Raw genomic sequence first — 18,526 nt, forward strand, 5'->3', positions numbered from 1 at the left:
CTGAACAAACTTACAGGGCTAAGCCTCATTTTAGTGTAACACAAAAACTCTGTACTGTAGAGTGTTTCTGTCCAGTGTTCCAGTTAACCAGCCATGCCACTTATAGGACACTCCATTCCAGTCCTCCTCCCACCCAATTTTCCATCCTTTATCAATAGTCTGTCAGCTTTCCCTGCCCAGTGAGCACACTCGATCCTCATTCATCTGCTTCAGGGGTTCTCCCCCTTAGGATATTATTTTCTAAAGATTTTTTGAACTTCTCCAAGTCCATACTCATCTCTTCCCCATTCCCAAAATTGTATTTTATAGGATTTTTTAAATTGCACAGCAAAAAAACCCCACAAAACCTACTCTGGGGTAATACAGACAAAATTTGTACACACACTATGTATTTGACCTGTAACGCAAATATTGTAGCAAAGAAAAGTTAAGGAGAACCTAAGGTTGACTTTGTGGTCCACACTCACCTCTGAACTTCAGAAATGGAGCGAAAAAGTATTGGCTGTGCAAAATGAGATGCTGGATATAATCTCCCTTGGACTTTAAGATCTTATATTGAAACTCCCTCAAACTTTGTGATCTCCCTTGAACTTTAAGCTCTTACACTGAAACTTGGTATGCATGTTCATGACACAATTCTGCATTCAAAGTTTGAAGGCTGGCCTGATCTGTGGGACTGTTTTTAAGGGAGTGGCAGGAAATATATATTCATTGCAGGCCCATGTAAACTGTTCCTCTTGAAGAAATGACAAGGCTTCCCAGCTGGAAAGTCAGATAGAAAAGAACCCAATCAAACAACAAACAATGAAATATAATTTTGTGCGCGTGTTGTTGAGGGGGTATAACAGCAGATAGCTCAACCTTATTATGAAGTGATGCCTCTTCAGCTATGTGATTTACCTGTCTGTTAGGCTGGGGAAATGGGAGACAAATACCTGAGCATGTTCAGATGCTTGGGTAAAAGGGAGCAGTGTTTTCCAGAGGCTTAGCACTTGGCAAAGTCACATAAAAGTGCAGAGTGAATATCGCAGTCTTGGTATCATGTTGCATTTTGTTTGTGTTGGGGTGAGAAATGGCTCTCTGCGCTTACACTTTTTCCTGCCGTGGTCCAAGCAGCCCTTGCTTGGAAGTAGGGGTGCTTGAAAAGGTATTAATGCAAAGTGCTTTTTTGAGTTGTCCCGGAGTGTGACTTCTGACCTTCTTTTATTTCAAAGAGATTTAGACATCTGTCAAGGATCTCTTGCCATCCATCATCCACATCCAGTGTCCCTTTTCCTCCTTCTCTCTCTCTCTCTCTCTCTCTCTCTCTCTCTCTCTCTCTCTCTCTCCAACCCCCTCCCCCTCACATTGCTGCTTGTTCTGACAGCTGCTGCTGGAAGATCTTCCTTTTTTATTTTAAAACCCAGGCCACTTAAGGTCTTGTTAGGGGACAGAAGTTTGTCTGCTTTAACTGAGGATTTAAAAAGAAGAAAGAAACTTGCCTAAAGCATCTTGGCTGCCGTAGGCTCCTGCTCGGGAATGCAGTGAAGCAGTCGTAAAAAGTGCGGCTGTAAGCGAACCATGTGCAAAGTGATTTGCCCTAACCACTAAGCAACCGCAATAGCTATCTACACAGATGGGTGTAGCTTATCTTTCATAGAATCATAAAGATCATAGAGTTGGAAGGAATCTTGAAAATAACCCCCTACGATGCAGGAATATCCAGCTGCCCCTTACAGGGATCAAACCTGCAACCTTGCCATTACCAGCACTACGCTCTAACCAACTGAACTATCTGACTTGGTCATAGCGTAGCTTCCAAGAAGCCTTGAGTCTCAGTATTGGACCTCTAGAGCTGCTTACTGTGACCTCACAGTTAAATTGCATTTCTTGTTCCTTTGTTTATCTTTCCATGGCTACGTAGGCAAGGGTCAGTTTGCCCTGCTGTGTATTCTGTGTACTTCACAAATTCCCGAATTGGAGGCTGACACTGGAAATATGGTCCAGGGCTGAGCCCCGCTTGAGGTTCAGTCTCAAATTATACATGACATTAATCACATGCCATTGTTCCCTGACATATTATTTTCATATCTCAAAAAACAGACACAGGTATCATTTCCCTGTGGACCAAATGCATCTCGGGGGGGGGGGGGAGTCTGTTCAGAGGAGAAAAATGGACAGAGAGAAAAGGGTCAAGATCCACTGGACATCGGCTGGAGACTGCAGTATGGGCAGTTGCTTTAGAAAATGACATACAGTCGTACCTTGGATCCCAAACGCCTTGCAAGTCGAACGTTTTGGCTCCCAAACACCGCAAACCAAGAAGTGAGTGTTCCGGTTTGCGTTCTTTGGAACCCAAACTTCCAATGCAACTTCCACAGCTTCTGATTGGCTGCAGGAGCTTTCTGCAGCCAATCGGAAGCCGCACATTGTTTTCTGAATGTTTTGGAAGTTGAACAGACTTCTGGAACGGATTCCGTTTGACTTCCGAGGTACCACTGTATGTGTATGTGTGTGTGGTTAATATTATATACAGTTCAAGGACATACAGTTGTGTATGCATGTGTGTATGGTTAATACATACAGTTTAAATCTAAGACACAGAGATGGTACTTCTAAAATTGCACGAGCCTTGCAATGATGAGAAGCTCTCCTCCTAAACCCATTGGCAAGACTCAATTTGTGGGCAAATCTCTTCCAGTCAGTTGTCCCACAGAAAAAGTTTGCTGGAATGAGTGGCTGTGTACACACAATACATTTAAAGCATATTTCATGCCCCCCCCCCCAATCCTCGGATCTGTAGTTTGTTAATGGTGCAGGAAATTATAACTTTGTGGGGCATAACCTACAGTTCCCAGGATTATTTCAGGGAGGACGTGTGCTTTAAATCATAGTATGTATGCACACAGCGCCTGGTTTTCCTTCAGAGTATTATGCGAGGCACATACAAGGCAATGTAGCTCCGGAGAATGACTAATACCATGGTAATTATCACACCTAGAGTCCTCGTTATTAATTCTGTTCATCTGTTTGGGGAGAATGGCAGATTGCTGAATTGCACTGCCTAATATTCCAGGAGGGACAAATGGGCACCGGAGAGATTAAGTGAATGAGATGAGCACATCCACAATATTTAATGGTTATTTAAAACTCTGTAACTGGAGCTGTGATGGTGGGCCAAGCTAATTTGAGTGGCCGTGTATCCTTTTTTTAGAGAGCAGTGGCCTTTTGAAAGTATTTTGTCCAGATAACTTTCCAATTTTAATTTCTGCCAATATTAAAAATAACCTGGTCACCTGTGGGAAAGCAGTTAATGAAATATAGCCACCGGAAACTCAGTAGCACACCATAGTGCATCTGGGTCAGAGGTCGTGTGAGACTTTGGCAGGGTGCAAGAGCTTGCTGGTGTACCTTGAGTCTTGGAGCCCGTATACAGATTTAACCTGTTCAGCACAGTTTTAACCAGTGCTGAATCTATTCCCATATTACTTTCCCCCACAAATTTCACTAGTGTCATAAAGTCTCATAGAAATCAATCATGCTATTTGCTTGCTTTAAACTCCTGCGCCATCTCATCTCAGAGACCTCAGAAACATCATTGCTGCATCCTCTTCATATAATTGTATTATTATTATTATTATTATTATTATTAATGATTCAGTTTTATACATTTCAATAATTATACAATCATTTTAACATTTTGAAACTCGACTTCCTACCCCCTCTTTCTGCTGTTCCTTAATTTTTTTATATATTTTCTGCATATTCTGAATTAACTTAATTTACTCATTTATTCATCCACTTTAAATATATACTCTTATAAAACTGCAGGTTATTGCAGTAATCCTGCCAATGCTTTTATCTGTTTACAGTTGGTTTGTAAATATTCAATAAGCCATTTCCATTATTTTATAAAAAGTTTGTTATCTTGATTTCTTATTCTTTGATTTCTTATTCTTCCAGTAAGTTTTGCCATTTCTGCATATTCCATAAGTTTTTGTATCCATTCTTCTTTCGCTGGGACTTCTTCTTTCCATTTTGGGGCAAGTAACATTCTTGCCACTGTAGTGAATAAATTTCTATACAGTTGGGGTAGTTCTGTCCCTGTAATTCCCAAAAGAAGGCTTCTAGTTTTTTTTACAAACATTATTTTAAATATCTTTTTCAATTCATCATATATCATTTCCCAGTAAGCTTTAACCATACTACAAGACTACCACATATGATAAAAAGAACCTTCTTTCTCTTTACATTTCCAACACTTCATATAATTGTAGAATTGTAGAGTTGGAAGTGGCCCTGGGGGTCATCTAGGCCAAACCCATACAATGCATGGATCTCAACTAAAGCATGTATAACAGAAGACCATCCAACCTCTCCTTCAATGAAGGAGAGTCCACTACCTTTCAAGGGAGTCCGTTCCACTGTCAAACAGCTCTTACAGCCAGAAAGTTCTTCCTGATGTTTAGTCAGAATCCCCTTTCTTGTAACTTGAAGCCATTGGTTCGGATCCTACCCTGCAGAGCAGGAGAACACAAGCTTGCTCCCTCTTCCATGTGACGGCCCTTAAGATATTTGAAGGTGGCTATCATATCTCCTCTCAGTCTCCTCTTATCCAGGCTAAACATTCCCAACTCCCTCAACTGTTCCTCATAAGGCTTGGTTTCCAGACCCTTCATCATCTTGGTTGCCCTCCTCTGCACATGTTCCAGGCTGTCAGCATCCCACATGATGTTCTGCTGCGCACCTGCTCTCAGCTTGTGGCACCCCATGGTGCGGATGTTATAGGACATTCTGTGAGAAGGTCATGGATCAGCATTCCTATTTTGGGGCAGTCTGCATGCTCCCAGGGTGTGAGGTTCAGCTGGAATTGTCGTATTTGTGGGAGTCTGCACTCCGTGATCCCAGCAATACACGTAAATAACATTTAAAAGACGTCTCTCTCAAAGAATCCTGGGAACTGTGGTTTAGGTGTGCTGGCAATTGCAACTCTGTGCCTAGGATTCTTTGATGGGAGGGCATTGCTTTAAATCATGGGTAGGCAAACCAAGGCCCAATCGCCTTCTAAATCCAGCCTGCGGACGGTCCAGGAATCAGCGTGTTTTTACATGAGTAGAATGTGTGCTTTTATTTAAAATGCATCTCTGGGTTATTTGTGGGGCCTGCCTGATGTTTTTACATGAGTAGAAGGTGTGCTTTTATTTAAAATGCATCTCTGAGTTATTTGTGGGGCATAGGAATCCATTCATATTTCCCCCCCAAAATATCGTCTGGCCCCCACAAGGTAGGAGGGACAGTGGACTGGCCCCCTGCTGAAAAAGTTTGCTGACCCCTCTGTATGGTGTGTAGGCAGATCCTCAGTAATGGGCATGGGAGGTACAGGATTTTTGTTGGGGGGAGGGGCAAAATGTTGTTAAGCTTTTTTTGGGAGATCTTCAAAAAAAAGTTGAGTCTCCCTGAGCTGCAAAAAGGTAAAGGACCCCTGGACGGTTAAGTCCAGTCAAAGGCGACGATGAGGTTGCGGCGTTCATCTTACTTTCAGGCTGAGGTAGCCGGCGTTTGTCCACAGACAGCTTTCCGGGTCATGTAGCCAGCATCCCACCCTCTAATTCCAAACTGGTTTCAGTAACCAGATTTTGTGTGGCAGAGTGGCACTATTGAATTCTGCTTTCCAACAAAATTCCACTAAGCAAAATCATCCGGTTCCACCCAGTTGTTAATTTGTTCAGTGTTAGTCCTGGGCTTCCTGCCGTATAATGTATGGAACAGACTTTAGTTTGAAGAGGAATCAGGGAAAAGATCAGTATTATTTTTAAATATTTATTGTTTATTACAGGGGTTCCCAAACTGGTTTGTGGGCCACCAGTGGACCTCAAGCTTTATTCAGCTGGTCCATGGCCTACCTGTGGATTTGTGTTTGAAGACAGGAGATGGCACATCCATCGCAATAACTGTTGATTGTATTTTTATTTCTTCTTTTATTTATTGTATTTTATTGTCTTATGGGATGCAAATTTTAATACAATGAATACAATATATAAGAAATAAACGAAGCAATAAAAATGCAATTAAAGCTCATACAGCATCTAGCACAGAACGTTAGAATTGCTACAACAGGCAGAAAAATAGTTACACGGTCCGCAAATAGCCTTAGCGGTTTTCAGGTTGGGGGGGTAGTTTGGAAACTTAAATCTTATATTTGTTCCTCACTTTCCTATGATCATTCCTGCCTTCTATATTCAGTCATGATCCATTGAAGGCACAATACAAATAATACTTAGCGTTTATATGGTACATTTCAAGGCTTTTTAAGGCTGTTTGCATAATTGTAGTACTTCTTAGAGCACTCTTGTAAAGTGGGCAACTTCTGTCTTCGTATTTCAAATGGGAGGGGCAGTGGTGGGATTAGAACCGGTTCTCAGGTCCTGTTTGTTACCATTATGCTTCACTGGCTCTCAACATGAAACTTCCTGTGCGTTTCAGGGTGTTTCAGCCACATGCCTTTGCTGATTTGCTATTCCTCTAGGCAAGCGTGAACTCCCTTCTGGAGATAATCTCGCCTTGCAGTTGTTTTGTATTGTCACATACTGTGGAATGAAAGAGGAGTAACTTTCTCTTTCCTCGTGCATCGCTAAAACCTCTGAATTGCCCTTTGAACACATCCAGGAACCCAAAGCGGGTCTGTTTCAAACTCACTTAACCCTGGAATGACACTGTGTAAATTCGTGCTTTAGACAACATTTGGAGTTGCCAAGGAACGGGTCGTTGCAAAGTTAGATGACCTGATGTCTCCAGTGTTTTCCCCTCCAGAGAAAAATAGACCTGTAAAGGCTGCCTCAAAGTTCCACCATGTAGCAAAGAGGGAGCGCTGAGGTCGAGACCAGTGAAATAAAGATGCTGTAATGCTTGCAGTTCTGCCTAGCAGTGATTTCAGCTGAATTAAGCTGTATTGTAGGCAAAAGCGAAGGCAGTTAACTCCATCTAGAGGATGTCTCTATGTACTGCTTGTTGGTTTTGTAGCTAGATCACCAGCGCAGATGGATGGGGAAGACTGAAGCTGTTGTGGTGACTTTTGCTCCCCAAATCCACTGAGTGTGTCTCATCAGGCAGATTCCAGTACCTATTTTAATTCTTTTTCTTCTTCCCATCCCCACAGGGATGAAGCGGCCCCTGAGCCCACCCCACTCCCCAGGGAGGAGCAGCATCTTTGGGACCCTCACAGAGAGCTCTGGTATAGGGTGCGCACCAGAGCAGCGCACAAAAAGGGAGAAGAAGCACCCGTCGTTCACACTCTGTGAGGTGTGCAATATCCAGCTCAATTCAGCAGTACAGGCCCAGATCCACTACAATGGCAAGTCTCACCAGAAGCGCCTCAAGCAGCTCAACAAAGGCAAAGTGCTGCCACGCCAAGGTAAGGCACCCCCCTTGGGACGCAGGTGGCGCTGTGGTCTTAACCACTGAGCCTCTCGGGCTTGCCGATCGGAAGGTCAGCGGTTCGATTCCCCGCGACGGAGTGAGCTCCCGTTGCTCTGTCCCAGCTCCTGCCAGCCTAGCAGTTCGAAAGCACGCCAGTGCAAGTAGATAAATAGGTACCACTGTGGCGGGAAGGTAAATGGCGTTTCTGTGCGCTCTGGTTTCTGTCATGGTGTTCCATTGCGCCAGAAGCGGTTTAGCCATGCTGGCCACATGACCCAGAAAGCTGTCTGTGGACAAATGCCGGCTCCCTCGGCCTGAAAGTGAGATGAGCGCTGTAACCCCATAGTCGCCTTTGACTAGACTTAACCGTCCAGGGGTCCCTTACCTTTTTACCTTTACCTAAGGCAACCCCCCCCCCCCCGTCTATACACGCATCCTGTGATAGAGAGTCTGAACTGTGATTGTCATTGAAAACATTGCCACAACCGCAGTATTTCCTTAAGGGCAACCCCTGTGGGGGGCAATCTGTATGATAACAGGTGTCTCCCTCGACCCATATGACAGTAGTTATCACCCTCTGCTGCCCAAATATCTCTTATTGTCTTGGTGCACCTTAGGCAGGACCGGCCTGGGGTAGGCCTCGAAACGGCATCTCTCCCTGCCAAGGAAAAAGGGGTTAGGAAAGATCTATATCAGGAACAAGGGAGCAGGGAAAGCAAGATCGACATCAGGATCTCCTGCCCTGGGTGGACCCTGCCGCCTGAGGCAGTCTCTTCGCCTTGCCTCATGGATGGGCCGGCGCTACCCTTATTCCTGGAACACTCTCCCAGAATACCGATGTGGTACCATTTCCCTTTCATTTCCCATCTCAAAAGTCACCTTTTCCACTGGCTTAACCCATTATGTTCTCATCCTCTGCCTGAAACTGAGGACCCTTCTGCTAATTTGGGGTAAGTTCCAGTAACATATCAGCAAATTCAGGTTGCAAAATTATAGCTGATTTGGGAGGTCTTGTGAAACAAACTTGCTTTCTCCAAAGGGAAAGGTCAGACTTTTCACAATAAGAAAAGCAAAGAGAAAATGACCTGGAGAGTGTGGGATAACACTTGATTTTAGCGTGATGGTCAGCTAACCTCCCCGCAAACAAATAGGAACGTTAATTAAATACCCTAAGAAATTAGGATTAATGCTCAATAAACAGGCCATTTGGAAGTACCCCCAAAGTGGATTTATATTATTTCCCCTCTTTGCACTCACCTCAATCTGCCTCCCATCCCTCTTTTACTTCCTCATGCAAAAATTTAGATTGTTTGCTGCTCGGGACAGGAACCTGTCTTTTTGTTAAGTCATTAGTAGATTAATCAGTAATGAAAATGGCAAATCTTTTTGAGCCTACTTTGGCTTTCAAGGATCATTAGGAGAAACATAATTTTAAAATGATGGCCTTTCTTTCTCATTAGTCATTTTGTTCATTAAATTTTAAATTATCTCACACTTTGTATTAACTTTGATATCATAGGAGGGCACCTGTTTTGAAATATTGGTAATATTGCAAACTGTATTTGAATGTGACAGATAAATTGGTTAAAGAGCTGATGACTTGTCAACTTTTTAAAAAAATAAATTCAACTGCCCTGAATATGGGATATATATGACTGTCCAATTTAAAGAAATAAGTATAGAACAAGTGTGCTAAGAGATGATCTTAACGTCTTCTGTAAACCAAATACTGCCTAATCTACCGTAACTGTGTGGCTTCCACATCCTTCTCCCATGAAAATTTCCACCTTCCTTTCCTTTTTGTTGCAATCCATAGGCACTGTTGTGTTTTCATCTTTGTTTTTTTGGTAAATATAGCTTAACTCAGACTTCAGTTTGCAAGTTATTTTTAGTCATGACTGCTAACATTGGTTCAGAAATAATGCTAACTATGATTGGCTTGGGAAAATGAACAAGAAGAATAGAAGGCTCCTGAGCAAGGGAAGAGTGTTTGCTAGCCGGTGGACTGCTCCTGATCTAATCATAGTTAGAAAGTCAAGCAGCCTTGCATCTGCACTGAGCCTAAGGAAATGCCACGTAGAAAGCAAAAGAAGATTGTTTTGAAATCAAATGTATATTCTAACCAGTGTAGGTTTTACATTTAAATTGCACACATGGGAAACACAAAAGCTGTCTTAAGAATTGCTTGTGATGATGGAGTGCTGGGTTTTGGTTTCTCTCCGTTGCATACAATCTATGGTTCACTTTACTCATAGACATCCTAAGGCTGCTGCAAATCCCATTAGACTTACTTCTGAGTAGACACGTGGAGTGAACTGTGCATTATGCCCCTTTGAATGGAACATGTGGTTGCATGGAGCCAGTTCACGGAGAAATCAAATTATAAAGAGAAAGAGGAAAAAGCAGGGGCCAGAAACATGCTCCAAATGCTGTTGTGCGATCACTACCGCATCACCACCCTCGTTTGGTTTCTGGTGTTGGTTTAAAAATGTCGCCACCAGCCGCATTGCTACTCATCTTTGCCAACTTCTCTGAGCATGAATTTAGAAAAGGCAAAGCTGAGCTTGGGGGTAGCGTGCTTGCTTGCTTTCTTTTGCTTGGCTGGGATCTTTTTCAACAGGGGCGTCAAAAGCAGCTCATAAAAATGCTACACATTCTGCTGTGAGTTGGAGGGAATGAATACGATTTGCTGTTTATTCACCTCGGTAACTTGTAAGCAGTGAGTATCACCAGGCTGCTTTCAGCTTGGGGTGGGAGGAATTTAGTAAGTGGGTCAGTGTTGCTTCTTTTGAGTAGATCCCAGTTGGAGCTTATAGGACTGCTGTTGCAGTCGACTCAGTTCTGGTGCCATTTCATTCACTGCTGTACCTGAGCACTGTTTAAATTTCATATGTTTGCATATTCCCTGCCATCTTTCCCCCTTCCTTAAATAATCCTCACTTTCTTTCTATTTCAAACAGCAACAACCCCATATTTAGATTTATGTATACCAGTTACAGAATTGCAACCCAAAACATCTTAAATCATTCATATTAAGTTACAGTCCTTACTATATTCTTCCTTTTACATACAGCATCAGAGGTAGGCACCACTGGGTACCTGCTGAGGCCCACATCTCTGCAGGGCGGCTCCTGTTCACACACATCCCGACCTCCAGGCTCCGCTGCTTTTCCTATGTGCTGTCACTACCTGTTCACTGGCCCTCTTTGTGCCTGCAGTAAGTAACAAGAATGGAGAGGCAGAGCATCATCCTTCACTTCCCCTGCTCTCTCCCACTGGGCAATGAGGGGCTACTCAAAGAGGTGGTCCCAATGAGGGCCTCTTTCCCAACAGCCCTCTGGAACCTGGAGCTGGCAATGTGTATATTAAGAAATAAACGACCTCTCTATTTATTTAGCTCACCGTGAACATTCCATGTGTTCCTTAACCATTCATTCATTTAATCTAATTCATTGCTCCTAGAACTGAATTTTATTAGCGTGCCAAACGATAGATTTTAACACCTTTTCCTCCTTTCTTCCCTGTTCTTCATCCAGTGATTTAGTAGATTTAATGTCCTACCCATCACTTTTGACTTGTCAACCCATCACTTTTGGCACATCTACTTTTTCCCCAATATAGAGCTCAATGAACCCCATTTTCTTAACCCTGGGCATTTTTTAAGGGTATTCCAATCAGAACTTAGAGTCTTTGGGCCCAGACTTAGTTGAACCTACCTACCCTTTGTCTGAAAAGTTCGGAAACTTCAACTGGTGCTGAATTCAGTGCCCAGATTGCTCACTGGGACAATACGGTTTGTGCATATAATGCCAATCCTGGCCTGAGTACACTGGCTGCTAATTAATTTCTGGGCCCAATTCAAATTGCTGGTTTTGACCTATAAAGCTTTAAACTGCTCAGGACCGCAATACCTCAAGGACCGTTTCTCCTCATATGAACTGACTTGAACCTTTCAATCATCATCCGAGGCCCTTCCTCATGCCTCCTCTGTGAGAGGTCTGGAAGGTGGCAACACGAGAGCAGGGCCTTTTCTGCAGTGGCTTCCTGCCTGTGGGATGCTCTCCAAAGGGAGAGTCATATCTTTAAGCACCAGACAAAACATTCCTCTTCTCCCAGGTCTTTGGCTAATCAAACAATCCACGGCCTTTTAAACGGGGGTGGGGGGGGGGTATTGTTTGTTACTATGGTATGTATGTTTGTCTTTTTGATGTTTGATTGATTGAAGGGTGGTATAGAATAACAAACAACAACAGTTCCCCATCTCAGCTCTCTGGACTGGCAGCCTCTGGCATGATCTGCCTCAGGCATAGGTAGCCTTTGTGTGGGATGTGAAACACAAGAGCAGTCAAGTACAACATTGCTAGAGTGAACATGTTTACACATGGAGAGGGATGTTTTTCCAGCCAGCGGGTAAAACTTCCTGTTTCCTTCTGGGCTGGGACAGACTTCCTCTACATGTGACTAGAGGTGGGTGTGGCCTCACCTGTGCAGGTAATGACAAATGCACAGGGCAGGGCAGCCATCTCTCTCTCTTTCACCACATGCATCGAAGAAGCAACATCTACTGAGTGAAAGATGCACTCTTGGCTCCCAGCCAAGAGAGGACAAAGGGACTGTCTTCTTAAGAGATAGATTCCAAATGTATATTACTTCATTAAGCTTAAGTCTGCCTTCTGGGATCTGATTGTGAACAGAATGTGAGTAAACTCTTTTTATACTTTTATAAAAGACTGTGTCGTCTCTTCTATTTTATGAGGGAATAAGGGGAAGTTACCAGAATAGTTATTATAGAGGCTTTAGCGAGCTTGAGCAAACGCTGCCATTGCAAACTTAAAATAAAGGGGAATGTATTACTCTGCTGAAATTGGGGGACTTGTTAACACAAGTTGGATAAGGATATAATCAGACAATATATCCTCTCCTACATCCCTGAACATTCCCACACTTTGGCCCTCCAGATGTTTTGGCCTACAACTCCCATGATCCCTAGCTAACAGGACCAATGGTCAGGGATGATGGGAATTGTAGTCCAAAAAATCTGGAGGGCCGAAGGTTGCCTATGCCTGACCTACCTGTACCTGGACTGCAACATAACATGGGAATCAGTTGCAGTAGAGAAGCTGCATTGTTGGAAGCATGCCTTGCAGTTTCCCACAGTTTTCTAGTATCCATGTGAATTCTGGAGGGGGCAGCAGAGCCATACACAGCACAGCCAGACTTGCTCACCAGCATCTCTGCTTTAAGCACTTTGATATGGCTGCTACTAAAGGGATCACAGGAAGTCTTTTTTTCAGGGTATCTGAGGCTAGTTGCAGAACTTGTGGGTTGTGCATAGCTCGCTTTCTCTCCCCATTTCTAACTCAGGATTTGGTGGAAGGGGCGGTTGAGGGGAAAAGCATGTTCTTTAATAGCAATACTTCTCAGGCTACTTTCTCTACACTATAGTGCTGATAGAATGGGTTATTGCCACATTATGTGGCAGCAGAAATTTAGACTGAATGGGAAGAAAGGCTCTCATTTTTTGTAAACGAAGACATAGTGCCTGAAGCTACTCTATTTTGGGGGATGCTTCCATGCTTGCCTTTTAGTCTGTAGTTACCATCTTCCCTACATTTTAGGGAGAATTCATTAAACATAATTAGAAACCCATTGTGTTCCAGGTTTTCCTTCCTGGTTGCAGCACCAGCCTGGCCAGTGCAGATTAGAAATAGAGTTGTTTCATGATTATTGTGTCTTTAATTAGAAGATTCCTTCTCTAGATGGAATAATTTCTGCTGCCTCTAATTGCTTCCTGTTTAGCACAGCCCACCTAAACTAATTTCTGTTTGCCACGTAATTAGTCAATTTATGTTCTCTGCAGGGAATGGATTTTAATTACTGAATTGTTGTTTTCCATTTATTTTCTTTTGCTGTTTTCCTTGTTGTTTTCCATTTATTTTATTTTGTTGATAAATCAGGCCAATTTTTTATATAAAAAAAGGAACCCAATAACAAAAATCTTTCTGCTCCCAGGGAACAGGAACTGGCTATTTACAGGGCGATCAAAGGACGCTTGATCAGTAATACTAGTCTGCACTGATTAGAAAACAGCAAAAACAGAAGTCACAAGGAGAAAGTTTCTAATTAAAGTTGTATGGGATCTTTGCTGTATAGAACTTGTTTACATTAAGGCTTTGTCCATGAGGATTAAAGTTTTCAGATAATATAAAAATTCCCTCTCTTTCTGATGTTTAGGCACCTGCAAATTGCACTGTGATATTGGGCCAGCCCAATTTCTGATCCACCCTGATTATGGATTACAGTTCTTTAATTCATAAATGGCCTTTATGTGACTTGTTCTTACAGGTGTTGCTGAGGTGCAAGGTGCCAGAATTTCAGCTTGTGTTCGTGATTTTGTCATTTCTCTCCCCATTGCTCCTCAATCTGTCCTGCTCAATCCGTGGCCCCAAAAAGTCAGCAAACATCCACAGCCACCTCAGCTTGAGCTCCCCAATCAGCCTTGCCTTGGGCCCTGTCAGTTTGCATCTGATCAAGTCCGCAGTGTAACATTTGGGGGGCAGGAAGGACGTTCTCCTTAGGGCTTGTCTACACTGCCGTCTATTGCAGCGATGTTTTGCAAGGCCTGAACAGCCTTTATTTTGCATTTGACCATCTGCTTTTTTTAAAAAAGCTGGTGCTGAATTCATCAGACCCGTTATTTATTCACAGGCGGGTTATCTCTAGGTAACTCTTTCCCACCTCTCCCAGGTTAAATGAGATGCTATGGAAATCATATAGCCACAACTGAAAGCAGCAGCCCTGCAACTCCTCACGACCTCTGAATTCAGTCCCCACAAAGTGTGGCAAACCAAAATATGACACCATCGCATTGCAGGCTCCCTTGCCTCCTCAGCGCTTTATTGACTGTCACTTGTGAAAGCAGGGAATGTCACATTTTTAGTAAACGCTGGGTGGGGGGGTGAGAGAGGAGGAGGAGCCATGGGGCTGCCACTCTTGGTTAGTCACATGATTTCTGTAATGTCTACTTTCAATGCAAGCCAGACGTCATTATAGGGACATGCCGCTTCCACCAAGCTGCATCCCTGACCTGCATCACCCAGTAACATCTATTAAGAGACAGTGCCTAATGCGATGTGATATTGTGCTCAGAGCTTTCCCTGCCCTTGCTCAGCTTCATTGGCTGGTGCTGGCAGGGGTCAGGGGAGCTCTGAGTGAGACGGTGTCATGTCGCACATGCATCTTTGGCTAGACGTTACTGGGGGGGGGTGAGAGTTGGCAGCAGCTCTGTGTCCCCAGTTCTGTGTGCTTTTGCCAGAGTGTGGCTAGGATTGCAGCTTGCTTGACTCAGCTTAGTCCTTCCAAGGACTAAATGCCATTTCCCCACTTGGTTTGGCATCCTTATCTATACCATGGGTAGGCAAACTAAGGCCCGGGGGCTGGATCTGGCCCAATTGCCTTCTCAATCCGGCCCGTGGACGGTCCAGGAATCAGTGTGTTTTCACATGAGTAGAATGTGTGCTTTTATTTAAAATGCATCTCTGGGTTATTTGTGGGGCATAGGAATTTGTTCATTCCCCCCAAAAAATATAGCCCGGCCCCCCCACAAGGTCTGAGGGACAGTGGACTGGCCCCCTGCTGAAAAAGTTTGCTGACCCCTGACAAGTAAGTCACAACTTACGTGTATTTAATTTGCGCACATTCAGTTATATGTGCTTGGCAATTAAATAATGATAAAAAAATCAAAAGCTGGGGACTTTGGCAATCCCATCCGCCATTGAACTCCATGTTTTTTGATCATGCACAATTTTTTTAGGTGTGATCCCTGGAAGGTTAACTCCCCCATAATTCGAGAGTTGCCTGTATTCCTTTCCCTTTTTAAATTTTCCTTGTTTGGGGATAGTGTCCCTTCTGTGGTAGCCAAAGTCTGGAACAGAACTAAGGGAAAGATCTGAACGTGCCAAATAATTCCATTTTCCTTAACTTCGGAGGAGGAAAGCAATTCTTGCATTGGCTTTGCTCTGCTTAGCCCTCTCCTCCCTGCTCAGTCTCCTCCTCCTCCTCTGCACCAAAATAAGAGCAGGAAATTATCAGCACATGATTTTGAAAATTATTTGCTGATTTCCTGCTCTTATTTTAGTGCGGGGGGAGGAGGGGTGGCAAGCAATTTCGTTTTGCATTGTGGCAGAGGGAGAGTTTTTGGCACAAACAGCAAAGGGTACAGCTGGGCTGCAAGGGAGGCTGGGGGGGCTCATTTGCCTGTGATGGTTGAGCACATCCGTGATGATAATGCCAGCTGACAGGTTCAGCTAGATAAAGGGGTTTTTTTTTCGGGGGGGAGTGCAAAAAATGGGACTATGGCAGTTTTTTGTGAGCAGAGCTATGGATTGGAGATGGTCAAACAAAAGCCGTCGGTGAAAGTTACCTTTTCCTCCAAGGTGGGCTACCGTTGTTCCAGGGGACAGGATAGCTCTGAAAGCGTGTTGGGAAATGCTCTGGTGGCGGCAAGAATAAATGACGATGTCTTCTTTTAAAAAAAGCCTCATAGCAAGCCAGGGCTAGTTCAGACCATGTTACTGCCCTAGGCAAAAAAATATTGTTATCTGCTCCCTTCCTGCTCCCCAACCTTTGCTGGCGTTTCTTATATACGTATGGCGTGGTGGGAGGGGAAGATAGAGAATTCTGATGAAAACCAATGCGAGCAGAAACTCCCATTTCTAAATCAGCTTCCGAAATCAAGGCAGCTAGCTGGCCTCTCCTTTTATTTATTTTGGGTGTTTTGAGCTTTGGACCTTTTCATAGTGAAACAGTCATTGCTCACGAGACTGCATTTGGTTCGATCAGAAAGTTCGAAGTCCAATTCTGGGGGTATGTCAAATGTTTGCCCTTGAACTTCCCCTCAAATCTCCCAGTTCTTTCCTCTCAACCCCCCCATTAACTGAGCCATTGCATCAGTGTCACACCCCCACATGTCATACCTGTTTGAGTCATCCCAGCCAATCAGAAATCATGTAGGCAACAGAGCACCAAACCACTGATGGCAAACAAAGTTGTAGTGCTGCCAAGGGAGGGAGGCCAGTACTCTCTGTCTTGCAACGCTGTGCTACAACAGCTTTTTAAGCTGCAGCTTGGCACCATAAAACAGAACCCGTGCGACTGGTTGCCTCAGTGTTTGGGATATGTGTGCTCTTCCAGGGCAACTGGCCTCATGAACATTCTCACTCTCCTTCGGAGGGATCCATGAAAAATTGCCAAAAGGAGATCCCTTTTCATCTCAGTCATCAGAAGCCTGAAAGCATGCCTGGCGTAAAGCATGCCTTACATTTAAAGCACGCCCCGCCCCCAATAGTCCTGGGAGCTGTAGTTTGTTAAGGGTGCTGGTAATTGTAGCTCTGTGGAGGGTAGACTGTGGTTCCCAGGATTTGGGGGGGAATGTGCTTTAAACATATGGTGTGTGTGTAGCCAACGTCTGTAATCCTTTTCGACATGTCGACATGTATGGATCTTTCCTTTTTTGACGTATTTGTTGCTGTTGTTACTGCTGCTGCTGCTGTTGTTTTGGTTGTTTGCATATAGCGCCCCAATGCGACTATTTCCTTAAAAATAAACTAAAATGCAATGCCCTTGGTGCCAAAGCTATCTATGGGGATCAGTACAACAGTATGAGATTCAAATCCTATCAAGAACAGCACACAAGTTCCTATCCCTTCTAGAAGAGAAAACAACACCTCTTCTTTCCAGGGGTCCCCATATATCAGTTGGACTTACTATACCCTATTTGTCCATGTGGCCATTCAAGGTAAAGGAAGGGGCTTCTCTTGTTTGTTCCAGAATTTAGAGCAGGTAAGAAATATAATAGAATCATAGAACTGTAGAGTTGGAGGGACCCCAGGGGTCATCTAGTCCAACCCCCTGCAATATGCAGCTGTCCCGTATGAGGTTTGAACCTGCAACCTTAATGTTATCAGCACCATGCTCTAACACAATGAGCTACTTTTGCTTTTTCTTTCTTCTTCCTTTTTTGTTTGGGAGTAGATCTATATACACAAAAGCAATTTTCCTGACTGCTGCTTCCCCCAGTGTTTAGAGGATCAAAAGTGAGAATTGTGTAGTGCCCAAAGCATAAGGAGGAAAAATGAATATTTAGTTCTGTTCACCAACTATGAACTTTTTGTTTTCCTTTTTCATCATTGTTAGCAGTCGTCTAATTTCCATGATGATAAATAAAACATGAGGTGAAATACATTAAGTAAGTTAAATATGCATTAAGGGTCTGGATGTAAAGGAGTTTAACTCAGCTACATAAACAAACAGCAAATTATAGCCTGGTCCACTTTTAGAACCAGGCATTGATGCTCATCCCGTACAACCTGCCAAACAGATGACTGACTGTCCAGTGACATTTTTGCAGATTATTCATTGGGGCTGCATTTAATTCCTCTCAGCTTTTCATTGATTCAGTATCCTGATACCAGTTAAGTTCGAAGGTAGCGAGACATATCCTGACACTGGGGTATCTAAACCAGCTTTATCCAACCTTGTGCACTCCAGCCCAGACTCTTGCTTTTTTCTAACCTTCTCCCAGCTGCTGCAACAAGTTAGAGCAGAGCTTTCCAAACTTTTCACATTGGTGACACACTTTTTAGACATGCATCATTTCGTGACACGGTGATTCAATTTTACTAGCAAGCTGGAGGTTGAACTAACCCCTTTCCAGTCCCGGGAGGTGTGCGGGGAGCATTTGCACGACACACTTGCACACCGCAGCCGACACACTAACGTGTTGTGACACACGGTTTGGAAACTTCTGAGTTTGAGGAAGCTCTACCTTCCTCCCAAGCCCACTGTCAGATATAGTAGGAATCTCTCCAGATTTTTCTTGTCCTGTTTAATAACCACCACTTCAGCCCTATGTCCCCTGCGCTTATCAAAGAACTTGAGGATGTCTAGTTTGCATGGAGGTGCAGAGAAGTTTAGAAACTGCAGGTGCTTCTTCTACTCTTTCTTAATCTTTTGCAAATCTCTGCACAAAATAAGACACTGCCTGTTTGGAGTTTCTTCTTCTCCTTTCTAAACTGCAGTGCAAAGAGGGGCTGCTGCTGGGGCTTCTTCTTGCCAGAGGGTTCTCTGCGGC

General features: G+C 43.7%; 1 protein-coding gene and 1 long non-coding RNA gene across 9 annotated transcripts in view; one reads left to right on the plus strand and one right to left on the minus strand.

Moving 5' to 3' along the window:
* The window catches only part of ZNF385C (zinc finger protein 385C), a 159,780-nt gene that overhangs the window by 52,297 nt on the left and 88,957 nt on the right, over positions 1-18,526 (plus strand). For 7 of the 8 annotated variants that reach the window (XM_080976819.1, XM_080976821.1, XM_080976823.1 and 4 more), the window contains exon 2: positions 7,136-7,390. In XM_080976819.1, the coding sequence (XP_080832945.1) occupies positions 7,138-7,390 (253 nt within the window). In that variant the 5' untranslated portion in view covers positions 7,136-7,137. Of the gene's footprint in view, positions 1-6,197; positions 6,853-7,135; positions 7,391-18,526 lie in introns of those variants that run through there. The other variant, XM_080976822.1, reaches the window with a different exon arrangement.
* Positions 3,878-16,012, minus strand: LOC308460629. Its single transcript, XR_013978661.1, has 3 exons — positions 15,818-16,012; positions 10,446-10,607; positions 3,878-4,083 (listed from the first exon to the last, which is right to left on the minus strand). It is a non-coding gene; the product is annotated as an uncharacterized lncRNA (long non-coding RNA).

Source organism: Podarcis pityusensis, assembly GCF_964106645.2.
Source record: "Podarcis pityusensis genome assembly, chromosome: 13".
Taxonomy (NCBI): Eukaryota; Metazoa; Chordata; class Lepidosauria; order Squamata; family Lacertidae; genus Podarcis; species Podarcis pityusensis.